The sequence below is a fragment of the Biomphalaria glabrata genome, chromosome 1, assembly GCF_947242115.1.
Source record: "Biomphalaria glabrata chromosome 1, xgBioGlab47.1, whole genome shotgun sequence".
NCBI lineage: Eukaryota > Metazoa > Mollusca > Gastropoda > Planorbidae > Biomphalaria > Biomphalaria glabrata.
The window spans coordinates 68970955-68994781 of NC_074711.1; the positions used below are offsets into that span (position 1 = coordinate 68970955).

At 32.0% G+C, this 23827-nt stretch overlaps 1 protein-coding gene across 8 annotated transcripts; it reads right to left on the bottom strand.

Annotated features, from left to right (window-relative positions):
• Nucleotides 1-181: 181 nt before the first annotated feature.
• LOC106067554 (uncharacterized) lies at nucleotides 182-22711 on the bottom strand. 8 transcript variants are annotated; one of them, XM_056010562.1, is made up of 26 exons: nucleotides 22475-22711; nucleotides 18585-18701; nucleotides 17710-17850; nucleotides 15194-15387; nucleotides 13575-13782; nucleotides 13206-13361; nucleotides 12961-13096; nucleotides 12751-12875; nucleotides 12443-12534; nucleotides 12124-12286; nucleotides 11499-11629; nucleotides 11301-11399; nucleotides 10548-10811; nucleotides 9264-9488; nucleotides 8559-8733; nucleotides 7171-7341; nucleotides 6866-7015; nucleotides 5485-5708; nucleotides 4905-5010; nucleotides 4626-4714; nucleotides 4313-4496; nucleotides 3827-4170; nucleotides 3041-3140; nucleotides 2802-2945; nucleotides 2144-2364; nucleotides 182-1112 (listed from the first exon to the last, which is right to left on the bottom strand). In XM_056010562.1, the coding sequence occupies exons 2-26, from the start codon at nucleotides 18595-18597 to the stop codon at nucleotides 915-917; spliced, it is 4053 nt and encodes a 1350-aa protein (XP_055866537.1). In that variant the 5' UTR covers nucleotides 18598-18701; nucleotides 22475-22711; the 3' UTR covers nucleotides 182-914. The 8 variants fall into 8 exon arrangements, with proteins under 8 accessions (XP_055866537.1, XP_013082203.2, XP_055866554.1 ...); XM_013226749.2 differs by lacking the exon at nucleotides 18585-18701; XM_056010579.1 differs by lacking the exons at nucleotides 18585-18701; nucleotides 22475-22711 and adding an exon at nucleotides 21977-22114.
• Between the last annotated feature and the right edge of the window lie 1116 nt (nucleotides 22712-23827).

Below are 23827 nucleotides of genomic sequence, written 5' to 3' on the forward strand. Positions count from 1 at the left end.
GCTTTTGACCTATAGACCGTGCCCATCAAGATGTTTTTCTTAGATATAAGAATGTTCCAGACCAAGGTGACTAGATTACCAGCCAAGTGAAAGAGTGCAAGACTATAGATCTCCTGCTGAAAACCTGCATCTAACTATACGGTGCAAGCTTAATATCTCTAAGCCATGACAATAATAGTAGTTCCACTATGTTATACATATAAATATTTATTCCAGTTGTCAATAAAAAAAATATATATATTTGTATTTATAATAAACTTTGTGAATTTTTAATGCATAAAAATACTTTTTTTTTTAAATGTGAAAAAACGTGTATACTACAATAACCTACAATAACTAATGTTAAAAAAAATATATCTAACAAATTTTCTGCTCATTAATGTACAATGTTAGAAAAACTGATAAAAGGAAGTTAATTTTTTTTTTGTTTGTTTGTTTGCTTTCTATCACAAATGTGCATACTTTCCCATATAAAGTACATTTTACATTTGAAGACAGTACAAGCCTCTGATGTCATTATGCCTGGGCATTATTTAAGAAATCATTAATGATCAAATCTAACAGATTTGTAAGTAATAGCAGATCCATGTTAATGAGTCATTATTTTCTAGCACATTAAAAACTATTTGCTATATCCAAGATGAAACCTGATCTAAAAGGTTGAGGTTACTTTGCTAAAATATTGACACCTATATTTTCTAAAACATTTTGGTGAAATATTTGGTTTAGAATATTGTTTTTTTTTATCTTTCAAATTACAGATGTGTCACATAGTCAAGTTAGTCTAATAGAGTATAAAATATGATACTGTCTTACTAAACAGAGCCCTAAGATAACACTGCACAAACTTGAAATGTTATTTACTTTGCTAAATTTATCCTTTAGTTCAAATTAATACTTTTATGACAACAAAATTATTTCTTCTGTGTAGCATTTCGTTTTTTTAAAGTTTGCTTATTCTCTTCAATTAGTGGCATGCCAAGTATTTGTCTAATCCTGTTAGGTATATATGGATTAGAGTTGCAGTGGCCGTGTCTGTTGGGGATGTCAGATTCTCTGTAAACATGAATGTGCACATTGGAGAGAAGTTCTGTTTCAATATGACGCCAGGTCTGCAGAGGTGAAAAATAAGCTATAAATAAATAATCATAAAAAAAAGTAAATTATTTTCATACTTCTTCTTCTTTTTCTTCTTCTTCTAGCCAGCTTTATTGCTGCTGAGCTGAGAGCTCTTTTGCACCCAGCCTACACTAAATTTTCATACACATTTAAGTATATTTTTGTTTCTATTTTGCTGATATTCCATGATGAAAAAGAAAAATTTGGCTTTTTTTAGTTTTAGTATATTTCATTCTCAGTTAAAGTTTTATTTTGGTTCATCTTGAATTTTAAGTACCAGTTTGCTATAACATCAATAGTTTTCAAATACTTTTTGGCAAGTATGGAACTATTATTAACCCTAATTGTACCTATTTTCATTTACAGGATGATATTCATATAAAAATCTCTAAAAATATGGATCTATTTTATACATATCTTTATATTCTCAAGTCTGTGGCATGGGGAAATTATTTATAATTTATTTAATTCCTCCAATGAGAGTCACACAATCATGAAAAACTCTTGTGACATTTGAAAGGTTTTGGCTAGGACAATTTTTGTACCTGTTGCTTATCTTTTTCTTTCTTTCTGCTGCTATTAAACCAAAATCCTGAATAGTTGTATCTAAATTTGTGTTTGTCCTGAGATGATATTTTGGTAGATTTGGTCAGGGTAGTAAAACGTATGGCTGCTATAGAAAGATTGTCATTTTAAAATCTCATGTGAAGTCTTGGATGAATGTAGCAAGTAGCAAGAAAGAAATACAAAACATAAGATCTTCAATGAAGTCCAGTAGGGAATCAGGGCCAAAGGCGCCATTATCCCGTTGATTGTTAGAAAGGCTTTTATCTAACAACCAGGCCTTAACATGGGTCTCAAACATAAGACCAGCGAATCATCTCTCACTTTTTATCATCAATTATATAGATTTACAAGCTAACAATAAAATGGAATTAATTTCACCATAGTACTATAAGACATAGTCTTCCAGTTTGAACAATGTCTGCTCACTGTAAGTATTTCACAAGGAAATCAAACATACCTCTTCACCAAGCACTTTCTCCAGTCTGGCTGATAGTTTTTTATCAGGTGTCCAGGCATTGCCTCTGGCAAACACAACACAATCCTGATATTTACCAAGTAAAAGTATCAATACTTTCTCTGCCAACAAAGGAAATCCTTCAACTCCAGGGCACTCCAGAATAAAATTGATTAATGCACTGAAGCCTTCACCTCTTTCTTTGTGGGTTTTCAGAAGGTAACCTGGTGAATAGCCATTGCCATAAATAACAATGCAAATGTTATTTTTTTACATAAAGTATATTTCTACTTTTTTCTAGCTAGGTCAAATTGCTTTGATTGACTTAATGCCAAAATAATATTGTTGACAAATGTTTCTTCAGGATTGTTTTTTTAAAAGTAAAACTGTATGAGACCATAACTTTTCTTAATCTGTTATTAAAAATCTTAATTTAAAAATCTATGTAAACAATTATAAATCCCTATAGATTTGAATTGATTTCCAAAAAAAGATTTAAACTTACTCGTTTAAACTTACAAAGTTCTGTTTTAGTTATAAATTAAACAAAAATATATTTAGACAATTTTATTTAATAAATGAACATTTCTAGTTCTACAGAAAGCAAATGTATCTTAATTTTAATGGTAAATATTCATCAGAGGAAGGAAATAAATCTTACCTACAAAAGACCAAAGTGTTTCAGCTCGAAGCATGCAAATATTGCCAATTTCCCAAGCTGCTTTCTCTGCCATCTTTTTAGCTGCAGCTTTTTTTCTTTTGTCAAAGTCCTTTTTAAAGTTGCTTAAATAATTGTGTGCATTACCTGGATATGAAAATGTGCTTTGTTAAAGAATCTTATAACAAACTAACACTTATTCTGTTATGTTTTTATTTTTTGCTATTCAATTATTAGCCTACCTGGTTGAGATAAATCTAAGAACTCTCCAGAATCAACTGCATCTCTTGCTTGTGAATTGCTAGGAGCTGAAACTGCTTGACATAGCATTGCTCTTATCAGCTGAAAATTTAGAGATACAAAAATGTTCCTGATGATCTTGACGGTTTCATAAAATAAAAAAAAGGTAACCTACACAATTTAAGATACATACAGACATCAAATTACAAAGTGCAGTAAGATAAAAAAAAAGGTCAATCTACTATACGGTAATGATGGTGAGGAAAGGGTAGAGGTTAAATGTTCACTGTTTGTCAGCTGTGCTGGGTAGGGCACCTATCCTGAATAAGGAATCAAAGGTTTTTTTTCCTGACGAGCTTGAGGAAGAGGGCATAACAGAGGTGCCCCCTTCCCCTGATTGTTTTAAAAAACATCTCAGGTGCCAGTTTGCATTAACTGACATATAAGAGAACATCTAGCATGAAGTGACTTCAGAAGAGACAGCTGAAGATCTCTTACAAACCAAGCAGGATAAGTGTTTAAGACTTATGTGTGCTGGCCTGTTGTTCAATTCTCTTGATGGTCCTGGGTTCATACCCTGCCCACTGCCATCTCCTGTTGTCCTACTGGAGATTTGGAGTTGGATGTAGATTATCTTCAACTCTGAAGGAATATCCGAAACATGTCAAACAAAACAAAGAGGTAAGCTATTGCAGAAGACTGCATAGTAAAAATAGAACTGAAATCAACTACTAGCAGTCCTCATTGATCACAGCATGGATTGAAAAAAGGATGAAATAATTTCCTACCTCAATGTGATCTCCTGAAGCATTAAGTGCTGACAGAAACATGGGCACAGTTATAAGTTGATTGTTTCTACTTTTAGGGTTGTTGTTTTTATGTTCACCTGCTTCTGTATCTTTTACTGTTAGCACTTGTTGTTCTTCCTGTGCTACAGTCTGTTCTCTGAGCTGTTCTCTCTCTGCCTCTGGCTGTATTGCAGTCTCCTCTTCTTCCTGGACTTCTACATTATTATTCACAGCACCTTCAGATTCCTGCTCTGCTAAATGATTTATGATTTTCTGTGAGGCTCTAACTACTGCAATAAGCTCCTCAACCTGTTCCTTAACTTTGGAATGTTGCTCTTCAAATACTTATTTAAAGAAAAAAAAGCAGATAATGTGATTTTTTTCTTTGTGTGAAACATGGAGATAATGCATCTTTCTTGTGTTTATTAAATTTATAATTTATGCCAAATCACCTTAATAATTAATACTACAGAGTAAGAGGTTGACCTTTAAGTTTTTTGATGGTCAGTTCCATGAAAGCTTTAATTTCTTGGATCCATTGCTCTGATGGTAAGCAATCAGGTCCATCTGTTTCAGTTGGCTCTTGTTTTAGCCAGCAATGAAGAAAACCAAAACCAGAAATGATTGACTCCAGGGATGGAAAACACTTGGAGGTTAAATGACAAAGTAGCTGCAAATGAAAGGAATTATTTAGTTTTCACAAAGTGATTTTAAAACATAATCAGCTTTGAGAACAAAAAGATATTGATTATTGTAAATGTTAATAATTTGCCTTTTTTACTTTGATAAACACAGTTACCTTTGCAACAACTTCAAGGATTGATGTATTTACAGTCTTTGTGTCCATGTCCACAATCTCTGTTACAGCTTTAGTTTCACTGCTTTCATCTGCACATTGTTTTTAATAATTTATTGAAGACAAAAATGTTGTTTTTTGTTTTTATGTTGTTTTTCTTCTTGCCCTTTGAGTGTGTGTGAGTGTGTGTGTGCATTCATTTTGTTTAAATTCATTCTAAAGCATTCCAAGCAAAATAAAAAGTGTCATTTTCAATTAAATTTAATTATTCAATTAACATACCTTTTTCCTCCTGGCCTACAGGCAAACCAATCTTCTGACGAACTAAAGTGACCCACTGCCTCACTATTTTCTTAGCTTCTTTTAATTTTTCATTGCTTTGCTTTGCCTGAGACCAGAAAGAAAATAGTATAAAGTGATCATTCAATCTGAAGGTTTATGAAGCAACTGTGTACAATTAATTCATTGGCATGTCCTTTAACAATTCTTTATAAAGTTGATATTCAGCCAGGACTGTCATCACACAATAAAGTCAAACTCTGTCAGCCATCATTCCCTGCCACCCTGTAGGAGATTTGGCCTAGAATTTTCATTTCTCAGGAATGTCAAAAACTTATATAAGATGTAAAACATGACCAATCAGCTTTCATGTGTTATGGACCTAAAAAATGGACTCAGTATTGTTCTCAAGACCCATCTCCATCAGGATTTTAACTCAAGACCCTAATTAATTTGTAGTTATGCACTCAAGAGCCTAAATAATATGCAGTTTCAGTGTGTTAGCATCAACATTATATTATATACATGCTTTGTTTTTCTTGAACAGTCATATTAAAAAAAACAAATTAGAAATTGATTGTACTTTTATGTATCCACATTGTGCCTGGGCCCACAAGGCCATTGCTTTATCTACTTTAGGTGATCTATGCACTTGAACATCTGGAGTGGTCATCCCAGCACTGGCATCATACTCTGGTATATCTAGTTTAGTACCATCCATTTCCTCACTGTCCAGTTGATGGCACAGGCTGCTGACATAAACACAAGTTGGTATCTCACTAGCTTTTAGTTCAATAACACCAGCCTCTGAAAAAATATTAAGAAAACTTAGATTAAAATAATGCAAGGAAAGATTATTTTATTCTAGAAATATAATTTTAATTTAAAACAGTAATTTAAAATATAAATAAAAAATTAAGCTATGCAAAGTTAATCAAAAGGCCTTGGTTTGAGTCCTGGTAGAGGCTAGAAATTTGTATTTAGGAAATTCCTGACTTTTGCCATAGAGAAAGTTATGATTGGTCATTGTGCTATCCACACATCCCCTGAAACGACCACCAAAACCTCATGTCCTCAAAATTATCATAAATATCACATTTTCTCAGAGTAAAAATCTCTTTAAAAGCCAAGGTTAAAACCAAGCAATAGTGTGGAGTGCTCAACTTCATCAATACACAAGAAGGGAATTATTTTTATGACAAGAGTTTAATATATATATATTTCATAAAATATTTGTATATATAGTGAAGAAACAAGTCCCTTTATGTTTAAAGTGTCTTTTAATTGTGAAGCATTTCAACATAACATATGTCCATATGGACAATAAAGATTATTATTATTATTATTATTATTATACACGGCAGACATTATATACAGATCTCCAACTTCACTAGCTGACTTCCTCTCTTCTGCCCGCAAGTCCCCTAACTCTCGATACCCAACACTTGACCGTGTGTCACGGTTGACCACACAGTAACTGTGTCACAACATATATATATATATATATATATATATATATATATATATATATATATATATATATATATATATATATATATATATATATATATATGTATGTATATATTCTTATTTCATTAACGATATTATTATCAGCTATCAATTCAATAAATGTCAAAACCGCATCAACTATTATTAAGCTTGCCTCAATATTAGGTTGCATGATTTTAGAATTTTTTAAAGCAGGAATATAATAATTATCGTGACGGAGAACTGACTATAACATTAGTTATAGTAGTCAAATGGTAGCCCAACTTCTTCCAAAGACAGTATAAATTCTTGATAACACAAAAAAATGGTTTAAAACACTAAAATTATTTTACTGTGTACCCTGAATATAAAAAAAAATAAACAAATAAACCTAAAGATTTGAATATATTTATTTCCAAACTTTTCACACAATACTACAAATATTTGTTATTTGTTAAATGATATGACTGACTTACTTTGATCCTGATGACCATTTATAATCAAATTCAAAAGGCTCAAGATGACATTTTCATTAGCATGAAGCTCTGGTGAAGAACCACTGGCTCTTCGTAACACCTCAGACAAAAAGGCCACCCAAAGTTTAGAAAGACTTGAAAATTCATCAACTGAAAAAACATTTTCATAAAGCATTAAGTTAAAATAGTTATTTTATTTGTTTTTAATTTCAAGACCTTAAATGTATATTTCAAACAAATGCACTGTACCAAATACTATAGTCCTTATGAAGATAGCTTCTAAGTATAAAGCAAATTAATGCTACCTTCAGTGTAACCAAGAAGATCTCTTGTAGTAGCAACAGGAAGTGACACTAGGTAGCCAATCAAAGTCTGCAAACTTGGAACAGCATGACGAAACCTTCCCATTGGACTTAGCAGAAAGTTGTTCACAGTATCAATTATTTGACTTGTTAGATTATATTCTGTCATGCAAGCTGTGAGTGAAGTTAGTTTACATGAAACAATAGCATACACTTTGGAATGATATAGTATTTACTTTGTCTAAATAAAATATATGATTAAAGTGATTAAAAATATTACTTAGTAAAAAATGTTTAGTTCTTCAGAACAAAGTGTTAGCAAGCAGAAAAAAAAGAATACACCATCTATTGTGATCAATGCTTTTGATGGAAGACATTAAACCAAAATAACTTAATTTCTTTAATTAGTGTCAGATATACAAGGTTCTCAAGGCTCGCAAAGTCCTTCCTTAAGGGAACAGTACCAGGAAAAAAAAGAAGAGGCAGACAGAGAAAGGAAGACAACATAAAGAAATGGATGGGCCTGCTAACGAGGGAGATTCTGTCCAAGGCAAACAACACAGAAGAATGGAGAAGGACGGTCAACAGATCTTGTATGGTGCCCCAATGGTCCAAGAGACCAAGGATAGGTGAAGGTGAATGTGAACAAATACAAAGGTAGAAGATTCAACTCCTACAAAATATTGCAATACAAAACAGCTCTTACAAGAAATCTCTCTTCTATGAACATTGGGGAAAACCTTTTAGCTATAACCTAATTACAGGCACCAATGATTGAATTGTATTAACCTGCTATACCATGTGACATGATTGTATGACACCAAATTTCTCCATGCAATACCAATACATGACAGTTTAAATAGAAATGGAATGTGTGAATTATACTTTATTATTGTTCAAAATGAAATAGTGGCTTCCTTATAATGCCCTTATTCAAAAAAGCTCATATATAAGGGAAAGAGCTGCACATATAAATCTTCATATCACTAAGTACTTAAAGATTTGTTTCCCTTTATCAACATAAAAAAAAAATAAAAAAATATTACCCCTAATTAATTGGTTAATTTTTTGATTGATTCATGTTTTGTTAGGGACAATGAATAATTGAATAAAAGTTTCAACTTGATACAAGACTATGAAGTGGGAGAAATAATGTGTACAAAATGTGTATCAGACAGACAGAGTGTGTTGATGTAAGCTTTTGAAATACCCTTTCATTTATTACTTTAATATATGTATATATATTTATAAAAATGTTTGAAAATAAAATGATTTCAACTGAAATTGTGTTTCTGTACATCCTAATTTAGTATCAACATGTCTATGTGGTGGAGAGGATGAGACGATATATTCCACTCAATGTGTGATGAGGAAAGTATAAGCGTGATCACCTTGACAAGTTTTCTGTAAGGCATAAATAATTTTCAACTGATTTTCACCACTTCTGGACTCTAGGATCTTGCATATCATACAACCCAGTGCCATGAAGATGATGTCCAGCTGGTTATCTGAATACCCCATAGGGTCAAGTGTACAAAGATAACCAAGACTTGGGCGTAGGCAGCTCTAAAATGTAGAAATAGCAAAGTGCTGTAGTTTCAAAAAGAATTTGTAAGTGGTTCTATGGTAGTATAAACCTCAGGAGTTATTTTTGAGGAACTTAGTCAAGTTTAATTGTCTGATTTTAATGTCTGTTCAAATTTCCTAGTGCTTTAAAAGCAATATTAATTTTAAATTATATGGAAATCATATTTACATAGCATCTATTACACAGTTAGATGTTGCCTTAAAATATTTAGGTTAATAAAAGGGCAAAACCTTGTTTAAGAATTAACCAAAAATGTGTTGTGTTTTTTGCTTTTTTAAAATCCATTTTTAATCCAAATATTTTAAGATTTTTTCAAATCTGTACATTTAAATGGTTAATTTTTGTTACATTAATATCTTTTAGGGCTCAAAAAGAAAGCATGGAGATAATATATGAAATTTTTTAAATTCTAAATTAAAAAATGCATTTTTTTAAAGGAAATAACATACCAGTCACAGCTGATTGAAAAACATATTAAACTGAAATAAATAATTGCTAGATAACTTACTTTAACTCTTTCCCAATGGGCTGGACAAATGTATAGAGGTAGCCAAGCATTGATAGGTTCCCTTCCAGATCCAACAGTTGCATGAGGTAGATCACTGCCATCACTGGCCATAAAAGAGAATCCTCCATGTGCTGATAAATGACTATCTAGGTTTATCTTAAACTCTAAAGCATCCATTACTGAGGTTCTGCTCACCAGCGATCCACTAATACTGTGTATACGTATCTGATAGAATTATACAATTGTGTAGATATAGTATTACCATAGGCCTACTATGTAGATAGACAGTGTTAGCATACTACAATGTAAATATGATTTATGATCTTCTTAATTAAAAATGGGAGGCTTGGTGGCCGAGCGCTAAAGGGCTTGGATTCCTAACAGGGGTCTGGGGTTCGAACCCTGGTGAAGTCATCTACCCTGTAGACCGCAAGGTCTGAAAGGGGAACTTTTCTTTTAATTAAAAATAGTCTCTGATTCAACTCCTTTCCAAATGTTCCCTTTGAACTTCTTTGTTCAATTTTGACCAGGGGGACTTCACAGCATAATAATATATAGAAGGACCTAAAATTTTTAAGACATTTATTTTCTCAAGATTTAAATTCTTTTTTCTCTAGCCTACAAAGCAATAGCTGGTAATATAATCTCAAGAGAAATGAAGGACTAATGGATAAACTACTTTAAGCTCACAAGTGTGGAATTTCTTGTGGTTATGGCTAATCATGTTTAAGTATGAATAATAACTACCTGACATTTATTAAGACAGTCATACTAGCCACACATCACAACTGAACACTTGACCATAAACCTCATGGTAACGGCCACCTAATATACAAGTAAACTGTGGGTCATTGTATAATTTAGCCTACATATGCATCCATAAGTTATGGAATCAAAAGCTATATTTCAAACATGAAGACCATCATTCATGGAAAAGATAGTATTACCTCACCTGCTTTTTTTTTTTGGCTAGGGGAGAGGGGAGGGGGTAAGTTAATATATAGAGTGATACAAAACTCAAGAAATAATGACAGCCAAAAACAATCCCATTCAATTTGAGAAGTAAAGCTAGTAGCTTACAGGAAGACAGTTTTAGATCTTTTATTGACTTTTTAGACATACTTATCCTTACTTAAAGATAAAAATATTAATAATAGGCCTAAAACACTTTACAAATTAAAAATGAATGTCACTTTTTTAAGAAACTTGAAGATTCACAGGCTGAACAAATTTTTAGATTTAACTTTTTGTTTTCCATTTTTTTTTATAAAAACAAAATCTTACAGATGTAGGATTATCAACAGCATGTTCTGGTCTGGTAACTGCCAGTCCTAGGCCCAGTGCATTGTCCATGCTTGAGTTATCTATCAGGATGTCCTTCACATCACACATGGACAGAATACAGAAGTAGAATCCTAAGGCCTCGGCTGACAGTTCTTTTAGCTGTTCCTCTGACACAGTTGAGCAATTAGTGGCATCTGACTTAATGATGTTGAAGTTTTTAGCAACTCTCCTGTCCATCATTCTCTGTCTCCTTACTTTACTAAACTTCATTGAATAATAAAAATATAATCAAAAATATAAAACAAAACATAATAGTAATTTAGCTCATTACCTCAGACAAACTGCATTTATTGCACTACAATACATAGATTCTTTTCAATGTGAAAGGTCTTAAAAGTTAATTAAATGTAAACTAAGGAACTTGGCAAAGCTTATTGACTACAAATTAAATAAAGCAGAATACACTACAAACGTTTTTTTTTACTTAAGCCAAAAAGTGTTATTTTTGTACCCAATAAAATATTTATTTGCATTTAATATTTAGTACCATTATTTGTATTTTTTTAAATTTCTATGTTATATCAGAAACTATTGCACTGACAATCTTCTTTTGTAAAAATTATATTTTACTGAGATTTCAAAACATAGTCATATAACTAAGTTACAAGGGAACTCTTCTTCTTCAACAATTCACTTGAAATTATAATTTGATTTGAAACTTAGAAACAAAAAAAAAAGAAAATTATTACTAACCTGAGCTTCATAGCGCAGATCTTGGACTCGAGCCAAAAGGGACACTCCTTGAGTCTCTCCTCTCAAGTACTGAGCTACCATTCCATGCAGTTTGTTGAGCTGTACAAGCAAATGTTACATTTCTATCATCAAACATTATTCATTGAAATTTTGTACAAGTATAATAATGTGTGGATTTCAAAGTATTATAATAATTACCTTCCCTTGAATATCTTTGAGTTTGCTCATTATCATTGCCCTTGTTTCTTTATCATATCCAGGTTTAAAAACTTCAATTTTGGACATTTTGTTTTGAAAATAATTTAGTCTCTCATTTAATTTAAAAACATCTGAAATAAAAAAAATATTTTTTTTTACAAAATGTTAAACTTGTAAATAAATAATTCACTTAGAGGCTCAGTTTCTCAGAATTGACTAATATTGTAATATTGGCTATTTCTAAAGACTAATGGTTGATCTATATCTTCAACATAAGACAAAAAAATAACAAAGGACGAAGTCTTCAACTGCTATATTCTTAAAAAATATTTTTTTTTGGTTATGTATCATTTGACAAAAAATAGGCAAAGGAAAGTAGAATCAGAACCAAAAAAAATGTGGGCCTATATCACTATGAATAAAATGACACATTTAACAATGGCTTGGAAATATGAGCACTTGGTTTACAATGTTAAAGTTCTCTAGGTTTTAGTCCTCATCTTGTTTATTATAATTCTTTGAGAAAGAAATGAATAACTATTGACTATTTTTAAACATGATTCTCCTCCACAAAAAGGAAGATATTTTTTAGAATTTAGAAATAAGATAGTGAGATATAGCTTACCTTTTCTATCTGTTATGACATCCACTAAATGGGTTGTAAGTATATCGATATCTCTAGACATTACATTCAAATTCCATACTGCAACTGGGCCCACATCTTTGTGTACTATGTATTTAATGTCTACAATACAACAAGGAATTTGTATTGTATATTTGCATTTATTCTGGAGAAAGAGCACATGAAACTTTCTTAGGCCTTGGAGTGTCAACATATAATTAGTGCTTAATACAATAATTTAGATTGTTCATTTGTACTCAATTTGTTAAACAGCATTAACATATGAAACCTCTATGAAAGTTGTTGTAGAAAATGGAGTTACCTTTTTGAGAACTAGTTCTATGCTTAATGATAGCTTCAGATCATTGCTTGAACTGTCACAATTAACCCAACAATCACCAGAGGCATGATACTCTAAAAAGAAAATAAATAAATCATCAACTATAGGCAAAAAAATTAAAAATTGAAAATTAACATTATTCTTACAAAGTAGATGAAATATTTTAATTAAACAAATACTATTTCATATATCAAAAGGTTTTAATATTGTTAAAAAATATATATCTTTAGTTCCTATTTTGCTCAAAGAAATAAAAAAGAACAAATATGTCCTTTTAAACCACTTCTCACCAAAATATCCATTATTTTCAGTTTGTTTGATTACACCATCTATGAATTCAGACTGATGATCAACACATAACAAATGATCTTGAGGGTTTTCCAGATGAACAATAAACTTTATAGGCAGACCATCACTACAGGCAAATAGAAAAAGTAAAGGTAAAGTCTTGGGATTTTTCAACCTTTAAAAATAACTTGCAGAAAGCTGATTGAATTTACCTAACACTAACATAATCAAACAATTCTTCAAGCTTGTCTCTGAGAGCTTCTGGACCATCACCAGGTTCACAGTATCTATATAGACCTTGTGATGATCCAGCATTGGCGATTTTTGTTAAAAATTGCAAATCATGATCTAAAGAAAAAAAAGTAAATTTGTATTATTCAAGATAAAAGTAGAATCTGATCTACCATATTAAAAATTTACATTGTACTCAAAAAAAAAAATCTATGAAAATAGTTACCTTTAGAAAAACCAACTGCATGAACTGTGATTGGGTGAGAAAAAGCTTTTAAAGACTTTGACCATTTTTTAGCATATTCATTAGCTTTGCTCTGGTGTGAAATGGTATCAACACCATCTGTCATGAACAATATAACTGTTGAATCATATGCTTCACCTAGATTTGAAAATAACAAAAACAAGCATAATGTTATAGAATATTTTCAGTAAAAATAGAGATAATTTGAACTTCCTTTCATTGCTAATTTTAAATAGGAAATTTATCAGATATAATAATTGTTCATACTATACAGTTTGGAATAAGAATTATATATTTAAAAAATTTAGGACAAAAACAATGTTCAGTAAAATGTAGCATGCAATATTTTACATTTAGTCTTGTTTAAGAGGACATCAACTGCATCAAAAGCTGCTTTAAAACTTGTAGATCCAAAAGCAGTTAGATTTGAAATGGCTTCTTTAAAATTCTCTGCTGTAAAAGATACTGTCTCTGCAGTTTCTGCATACAAAATAATTTCAGCTATTTGGTTTGGGTTATTCAAACATTGGCTAACAATTTCTGTTAATGCACTCTTTACCTGAAATAGAAAACAACATTTATTACATCATCCAAATAAGTTCATAAGTACATTTTCCATTTTAGAACTTAATTGGGTATATATCATAGTTCAAGTAGACTGAAAATTCAATAGTATTCGTAGCCAACTGTGTTATGAGACCAAACAATTACCATCCAACTTAAACTTTATAAGCCTATGTTAGATCTAGCTGGATTCAGTAGGCCTACAGTCCTCATATGAAGGATATAATCAAAGTAAAAATTGTAAGATTTTGTGTGACACTAAATCAAAACTTTTGGCTCAACACTATGTTATGGTAATTACACAGCTTCCCTTTGTACTGCAGTTTTTCCCACTGAATAGGAAACGGGCTAGAGTAGTGATGTGAAATAGTACACTCTTATTTAGTCTTTTGAAAAGCAGATAATGCTTTAATACATTTTTTATTATCACTTATTTTCTTTGTGTGTGTTGCTGTTCTTTTAATTACTTTACAAATGAAACCTTTTGTTACACTAACAAAAGAACTTGTAGGCCTACTTGATTTTAGTAAAAATATTAAACAAAACAACATGATCAATTAAATCAATACATGGCTGAGCAGAGGGATTTTTTTAATGATTTTATTTTTGAAGAAATATCTGTAATTCATAAGATATGATAGTAAACATAAATAAACAAGATTAAAATTAAACAAATTTTGATAAATGTTATAATGTATTGTTACAAGGCTCTTTTTTTTTCATGATGGAATGAACATATTTTTCTACTAATTAATTTTTATCTTAATAAAGTATTCTTAAAAATTAAATATATTGTTGTAACTCCAGTGGTGGACCGAAAGGGTTAATGTATGTGCAGCCTACTGATACAAACAACTCAGGCCAATCACACAGGTCAACAGCTGTTGAACAAGGGATATTACTGCTAGTACACGCAAATATGACCAGTATTATGGTCATGTGACCGAAAGCCTTCACGGTCGAGAGACAGTGTGTTAAAAAGGACAGTTGAGTCCAGGACAAAAGGCAGTAAGGGCCGTGTGGTACCTTATGAGTCCTCAAAAATGTAGCTGTACGAGCTAGAGAAAGACTTGTAGTGTTAGTAGGCAGTTTTATTGTGTTAAAGCATTTGAAGTTAGTGAAGCTGATAAAGTGTTGAATTGGCTGTCAATGTAATTTGTTATTAAACCGCCACATTGTTACTTGAAACTCTTGTTGTCAAGTTCTTGTATTAGATGTGCTGTGTTAAGTAGTATTTACAGAAGGCCTGATTGAGAAGATCGTAACAATATAGAAACAAAAAATTAAAGTATTATCTTTTTAATTATCACTATTATATCAATAGAAGTATTCAACTAACATAAATTAAAATCAAACATTTTTTTTAAAGTTTGGGATCTGTAGTCTAATAAAGCCGCCAGGCTTACCTGGGAGAATGGATTACCAGACATGGAGCCACTCCTGTCCACCACTAGAATGATGCGAGTTCTTTTGTTTTTATCACAGTTTAACACTTTATCAAGCTCTGACAAATTCTGAGTGACATTGCTGTAGAAATGTATCCGCTTATCTTGACAGCTTTTTTTCTCACCTTGAGAAATTCCCATAGCAATGCTGTCATCTACACACACAAAAATACATTAACCTATAAGATGCATTAAAAACATGACCTGAAGTTATAGCATGTTATTGTGAATTTATTAAGTGAATAATGTATGCAACTGGGATGGTCTTAACTTGTAGCTACATTGTGCACTGAATATACACCAGGGTATGTAACAAATACAAATACAGACTTTAATATGTCATTTATTAAAGCATTTCATTTAGGCCTAGTCTATAGATCTACTCTATCTCTAAATAAGTTTTGATACCATTCAAGACAAAAGAATGTTGATTAGATTAATATTATTTTATGCTATTATTTAGTTTAGTTATTACCATTGATCGATGATTGATGGAATAACAATCAAAGAGTAATTTTTCAAGATTTCATATCTGAGAGTACAAGTCTGCAGACTTGTATAAACAATTATACCTGTTTGTTTGTAAAATGTTTTACATGTTTCGGATGTTCCTTCAGAGTTGAAGATAGTTTACTTCCTAGTCCAAACCTCCCGCAGGACAACAGGGATGGGAGTGGGCAAGGTTTGAACCAGGGACCATCGATAAATCCAAACAACAGTCCAGTGCGCAAACAGCACAACCAGGCAGCCATCCTAGGCCTAGAATCTAGATTTATCTAGATCAGGATGATGATATGATGATAATTGATAGATCTATGATTTAAATTATAAATATAGATCTTAGAATCTCCTAACTAGATATATGACTTGGCTCAAAATCCTATTTTTTATCTTTAGTCAGTTTAGTTATATTACAGACGTTACTTCAAAAAAGAAGATTATAAAATAAGAGTCTAGATTTCTAGATCTAGCAATCTAATTAGATCTATTAAAGACTATTATCTATAATCTAGACTAGATCTATCTAGTATATAGACATTTTTATAGTTATTTGTCCTGCGCATTTTCATGTGTACAGATCTAGACCTCTATTATTTTTATTATATTATTATATTATTAGTATTATTAGACTAGATCTATATTAATTATTATTAAATTATTACTAATATTTAGTAATAATACTAGACATCTAGGACTAGATTAGATCTAATATTTAATATTTTAATAATAATATAATATTATAATTAATTAATTATATATATTTAATATTACTTATTTATTATTTATATTAGATCTATAATTGTATAATTCAATAGGGGAAGTATAAATTATAGGACACTCAATATTGTGTCATACATTACAAGGTGGTCATCAAGTTATGATGATAGATCTATTATAGAAGTGCGATTTGCGAGGAACATATTTTATTGTAGACTTATTTGTTAACCATAGAGTATAGAGATTTATAAAATGTAACCATGGACCCTAGACATTTATAAATGTCTATGGTGTTAACACAAGTTACTTTGTGTTCTTCAAAGTGAAAAGAGCTCTAAGCCGTATTCTAGGGTGGGGGGAGGGAGCTATCATATTCTTTAATCTGGGACCATGGAACTATAATTTAGTATAATTCCATGCTGGGACCACAAGTACCTTGTGATGCCATTGGTCTTGACCATAGACTATAGATATAGTCTATATGATCTTGACTAAAACACTAGATCTTGTAAGCTTGTCAAACTTCTTGCAAAAGGGAGACATATCTTCTTTTTGGAATCGTATCCTCTATCCGGCAGGTCTTAAGTGTGGCAATATTATTCTCTCACTGACTCTCAGTTGTTTACTGCCATGTGTAGATCTATATCTAACATCAACTCTTCATGTCTCCTTATCGTAACAGACGTTACTTCAAAAAAAGAAGATGACTATGTCCTGGTTTAATGAAGTACACAAACCTTAATTAAAACACGTCTAGCAGAAAGGTGGCAAGTTTCTCCTCCATTAACAGTTATGATTCGTGCACGTTCTTCTCGAATGTTCCTTCAGATAGGAAGATTATTTAGCGTTAGCCTCTTGCATGGCGGCTGGGAATGACGGCGAGTATAAGATTTGAGCCCTTGAACAACGTATATTTAAATTTAAGGGTTTTCAAAAGAATACTGTACGTAGCTCAAAGGTTATGGTGGTCTGGCCTGCATTTTCGGGCATAATAATAAAATCAAAAGAGCATTTTAATTGACCAACGCAGAGTGGACAAAAGAGAGAAAATTTCCTTCAATTTGTCTCAAAGACATTTTTCTTACAAAGTAAGCGTACAATCTAAGAACATGAGTCTTACATCTAAGGTTTAACTTTAATCGTCCTTCTCTGGGTGAGCGGATTTACGATATATAACAAATCAATACTAGCTCGAATAGAGGCATAACAGCTTTTAGATATAAAATCTATATCTATATTTGAAACAAATATAGACCCACCTTGACTATCGAGAGACTCTATGCTTACTGCAACAGCCAAAGAATTCTGAAGTAGTTTTTCCTGAAGTTTAATGATGTCCATTGATACACTAAGCTCTCTGTCTACGCTGCTGCTGGACATTTTGTATGTAGTCAAATGTTCTATCAATTAAAAAGAAAAATTAACCAACAGAATAACTTAGCATTAGCTTCACACGTGATGAAAGACCAAGTCCAGAGCTATACAATGTTTAAGAACAAAAGAACCTTTTGATATGTTTTAATATTGTATATTAATTGGGGTTATCATTATTGGTATCTAAATTAAAGCATATAGTGATAACCTATCTAGCAAGCAAATCAAAACTTTTTCACTGCATCGTTAGCCTATTTGTTCTTTTTTTTTTCTCTCTTAGCAATAAGATTACGTTAAGATATGGACTTATATATAGCCTATATGACTTACACAACGTTTCTTTTATTTGCATTAATATTAAACTAAATGTATTAATATCTATTAAGATTGGCATACTCTTCTTTGCTATGTAAGATACATCATCAAACCAAAGACCTGGATTATGCATAATTATTTCGCTGTAGTAGTAGTATATTTATTATTTCTAAATTTGTTTAGATTTAGGCCCTTTCACGTGCGTCTTATTTTAATTTAGAAGGCCTGTTTTTAGTAGGTCTATGAATTGTATCCTATATTATAAATTAGTCTAGGCCTTTAGTGGAGTCTAGTTATTTTAATTTTTCTCAGATACAAACAAAAGTATAACAGTATGTTTATTTTACAAAATTTCAGTTTGTATATTTTTTTTTAAACAAAAGGTTCTTATCTTAGCCTATATATTACAGAGGTTACTTCAACAAAAAAAAATAATAATAATTACCTACGAATTTCATGTGTCAATATAGTCATGCATGTTAATCATTGACTTGAATTAAATTCTGCTCTATCGTTGGTTTTCCTAGCTGATTCAGTAAACCCACTCCATTCTTTAATGGCGCTAGGAAAGAAGGAGCATTAAATTTGTACGAATTTGTTTTAGTGTATGGAATTCTCATTTAGAATATCAAATGCACTTTCTGAGCATTATTCGGACGATGGGGAAATCAGATTTTCAATAGCACTTTTAGTTTTTTACAATGCTCATATTAACTCACTCTGTCAGTCTGTGTCTGTCTGGTAAAAAGTTTATACATGTTATATCTCCCACACCCAATCTCGGATCAAGTTGAAATTTTGCACAATCTCTTTTACCTGACAAAATAAGGATCACTTTTTAAAAAAATAACAATTGGTAATTAATTATTTTGCTTGGTATAGAACAAGGGGAAAGAAATCATACTTAAAAGATTTGGTGGTATAAGTTGAACAAGTCTTCTTAAAGAACCTTGAGCCCTGAGTGAACAAGTTTGTTTGTTTCTTTTAATGCGTTAAAAAAAAAAAAGCGATCACGGTAACATGAAATGATACCCACCTTCTTTCCACCCTCCCTTCCCAATCCCAACCGTCCAGACAAGTGATAGGATCATAGCACATTGCAAAATTGGGCTAAACAAAACAAATGGTAACAAGCAAAATACAGTGGGGGAAATGGGAAAAAAAAAGCTTTTATTAATGTGTATCGATTAGATTAAATTTGTAATAGATCTAGACTCGAAGCAGGACGTTTTGGCGCCGCCGTTTTGGCGCGAAGGTCGTTTTGGCGCGAGCCGTTTTGGCGACGGGACGTTTTGGCGCGAAATGCATTATGTACGTTTATTGTATTATTTCTTTTAAAAGAATTATTCATATCTATGTTTTGCATGAGTGTTTGTGCTAAGACATATTTTTCACGTACTAAATGTAAATGTGTGTTTGTTTTTCACATCATTTTCTTTAATAAACATTTTGGCTTGTGTATGTGTGTTTATTAAGAGGCACACTTTTATTTTCATAAAAGTTTTTTAAGATATTACTTTAAAATTAAAAACAAAAATCAAAAACAAAATGAAACGATGGTAGACTAAAAATTTATGCAATTATTTGTTTACATTAACATTGGTTTATTTAATGACTGTATGGTATCTCCAGCTATACATACCAAACACTTGCTAATAATAAGTAAAAATATAATACTTGTACCATGTTTCTCAAAATACTTTAAGTTAAGTATACATAGACACCATGGTTATTTGCCTAAGTCGCTGGAATTCAAGGGTTCATTAAAAAGCTGTGTGCAAGTCCCTTGAGGTATTCAATGATGTTCCTCGTTGATAAGTTTGTACAATTACATTGATTCTTTTGTCTGAGTCAATATACTTTTTTTCGTTTAGAAGGCGGCTGGTCTCCCCGGATATATTGTTTATATTTAAGGTCACGGCCTTTCTGGACAGCTCGTATTCCATCAATGAATTTCCATATGGTTGGGTGGCTCATTCCAAACTCGGCTTGTAGTCGCCGATGTGCTGCTTCCGCAAAATTGTTTGTTCGATTATCTCCATTTAGTGTTCTCTAATAGACAGACCACATAGGAGCACATCGTCGAGTTCTACTGTGGTCCAATATAAGTGTCCTCAAACCAGTTGATTATCGGAGTAAGATGTAAAGGCAGCTCATTTGCTATAGTTTCAACAGCCATATCTAAGTCCCCGATGGGAACAAATGCTAATGCAACTATCATTCTAGCTGCCAAAGCAAATTCTGGATCATTGTTGTAGGCCCTACATTGGAATAAGATTTTCATCTGCCAATTTCTTTCGCATATTTTTTGTCAGATGAAACAAGCAGCCATATATTCATGAAATAAGCAAAACCTTTATAATTAAAAAAAACAATTCGCTGAACGGTGTTAAAATTCATACTATACATGCAATATTATGGTAGAGTGAAATAAACATTGTTATAAAAGCTACGCTACGTGCTTATTAAATTATCGTTAAATGATATCTCGCTCCAAAACGTCCCTCGCTAAAACGGCTTGCGCCAAAACGTCCGGTCGCCAAAACGTCGGCGCCAAAACTTCACGTACCGATCTAGACTAACAATAATAAATCAGTGCGATTAGAAATATTATTTTTACCAATCGTTTTTTATTTAGTTCAATTTCATGCTTTTAGCGTTCTCAATACGCTATGACCCTATCACTTGTCTGGATTAGTTGAAAAGGGGGAGAAAGAACGGGGTATCTGGATGATCGCTTTTTAAATGCATTTTTTTTAAAAAGGGGGAACGACCTGAATTCAAACTTCTCAGGCTTCTTAAGCCAACGCGGTAACCACTCTACTAGCGAAGAGTATGAGCATGGAAGATTGTTTAGTTATCTATTGTTTCTATTTCATGTTTGTGTTCATTAAGCCTCAGACGGCACGCTTATATAAAGGGGACTAATTCAGCTTATAGGCCTACCACCACTTCAGTCACGTACTTTTTATTTCCCTTATTTGAGATTCCAATGAAATTAATTTATTACTAATAGTTAATTAACTAGCCTAATTGTTTATTTTTTAATTGATTCTGTTGTCCGACTTGTCAGGTAAAAGAAATAGTTGTGCAAATTTCAGCTTGATCCGAGATTGGGTGTGGGAGAAATAACGTGTACAAACTTTTGCCCAGACAGACAGAGAGCCAAGGAGTCTACAATAGTGTTGCCAGTCACAACATCATTAATGAAACGGTCCAAATTATAACGTTTCTCCCCCCCCCCCTCCTTTTTCAATCACACAGTGTGCAAGTATCTTTTCCTCTTTTTCTTTTGCAACCTCCTGTGGAATGGAAAGTCTTTATCAAGAAAAGAAGACTTTTAAAGAAGATAAGCTCACCCCCCTATCAAATCCTTTTTCTCGTTGCATCTTCGGACAGTCGTGGATTCAATGAACTTCTGCTTAGTTTGACCTTTTATTTGTCACTAGTCGACCGGCGGCGTAGCATACGCCGCTATTTGCAGGGCCGGCCTTAGGCCACTGCAACCTATGCGACCGCAGTGGGCCCCGCACTTTCATAGGACCCGCTTTTTCATTGGACCCGAACTTTCATAGGACCCGCTCTAATTCAAAGTGTATAAATTATTAAATTAAACCATTTTATAACTTAAAACAGATTTTCCGCGCCCTCCTGTCGATTTACCAGGAGCTCCTGGAAATCTCCCGAAATCTCAAAATATACACATTTTCATTTATTTCTGAAGTAGGCCACTAAATTAAGAATATTAGACCTAATTTATGCAAAATTATACCTATTAAGTATCTTACATTATAAAATACAGATGTTACTTCAAAAAAGAAGATGATTACGTCTTACGCGTGACTCTAGGTCAATCTAGTCCTGCATGCTAATCAATGACGTAAACTCTGCCAAATCGTTGGTTTTCCTGGCTGATTCAAGCTACCATTCTATGCTGTAATAGCAAGAATATTTTTTCTAATTGTCAAAGCCTATGGAACGAGAAATGTACTCTGTAATCTGTGTACATAATGATCCAGTCAATACAACAACTATTGAAAATAATAATAACTATATCATTAACTTTGATAGTTATTTGACGATGTTTTCTACTTCAATTAAAGCATAAATTAATGAATTTAAAACGGATGTTTAAAAAAAAATTTGAAACATTGAAAACGAAAAATAAGCTTTTTTTTTTTAAATTGAGATTTATTTATTACTAGACCTATAGTTCCATGCTAGATCTAAGTGCCCCACAGCACACGAGCGCTTCACACTAACACATATATTGATCTAAACTTGCATACACATTGCTACAGACCTAGGAAGATCAATATAGATCTAGCTACTTACACTTAATCTGGGTTTAGATCGAGAATTTAGGTCCCTGCATGAGTGACGGTGTATTGTGAAATGTAGACTATATCTGTTTATTTCTAAATCATAATAACGATTTCGTTATCAACACAAAAACATGCCCACTGACTCTACAAATTCATTTTAAATAATCTAATTCCCAATATTTCTATAGTGTTTCATCATGCGTTAAGGAAATCTTGTTTCTGTTTGACACACCTGCACACAGCATTACTAAGACACTATTTGAAGATCTAGGTCACAGTATGAAATAGCTTAACGATTAAATATGCAACTAGGTCGCATTTACGAATTGGAATGTAAACGCTCATGCTAGTACTTTGTTTGAAAAAATATTTTGGAAACGAAAATAAATTGTAATAAATCAAAAGAATGAAAACTAAAACTAAGTACATAGATCTATATAGGCTTAAGTGAAAAATATTGTCCCGATCTCGGCATTAACTTAAATTTTGTTAATTATACTTCGATTTATTTGATTTAGCTTTTGGCGTTGGTTTTCAATAGGGGATATTATTAGTTATATCTCTACATTATTATGTAGTTTGGGGTGGTTGAAGTCCTTTTGAAGCTATTACGTGGTTTAACGTCGGATTTATTATCATTTGATTGCTTGACTTGCATAGCAGAATTATTTTTCATGTTGGTAAATTAAGTTTTATATACGTAAAGAATCCCTCTTTGTTTTAACAAAGTTTATATCAGCTCACTCTGTCTTGCTGTCTGGTAAAAAGTTTGTACACGCTATTTCTCCCACAAACATTCTCGGATCAAGTTGAAACTTTGCACAATTATTTATTGGCATAGACAATTAGTCAATTAATCACTGGTAATTAATTATTTTGTTTTGATACCAGCAAGGGAAATTAATTTTTCAGTATTCACGGATATGGCTAAATATGTAGGGTTTGGTCCCTTCTATAAATTTACACTTTTTTCTCCAAAAGCCATTCTTGGATCAAGTTGAAACTTTATAATTATGTATTGCACTTAACAAAACATGAATAAATATATAAAAAAAAAATAACCAATTAGTCAATTAATAACAGGTAATTATTTATTTTGTTTGATATATAAACAACTTCAACATTATTGAGTGCGGAGTTTTTCCCCAGAGGTAAGCTTTGTTTTTTTAATAAAGAATTTTTTATTTTTACTTATAAAATTTGACGATCATTGTTAGTCCTAGATCCACACAATTGTGATGTCTCAACTGCGATGGGCAGGTCATGTCCGTAGAATGGACAACTCCCGCATCCCAAAATAAAATGTTAATTTACAGCCAGCGAACGAAATGAAAGACAGTTCAAATAGTGTTCCTCACACATC

What these genes read in the sequence shown, in the direction of transcription:
- LOC106067554 (XM_056010562.1), bottom strand. An exon ending in TGTCATAACAGATAGAAAAG is followed by an intron (nt 11,630 to 12,123) that starts GTAAGCTATATC and finishes TTTTTATTTCAG; the next exon opens with ATGTTTTTAAATTAAATGAG. An exon ending in AACACTTTGGTCTTTTGTAG is followed by an intron (nt 2,365 to 2,801) that starts GTAAGATTTATT and finishes GCTATTCACCAG; the next exon opens with GTTACCTTCTGAAAACCCAC.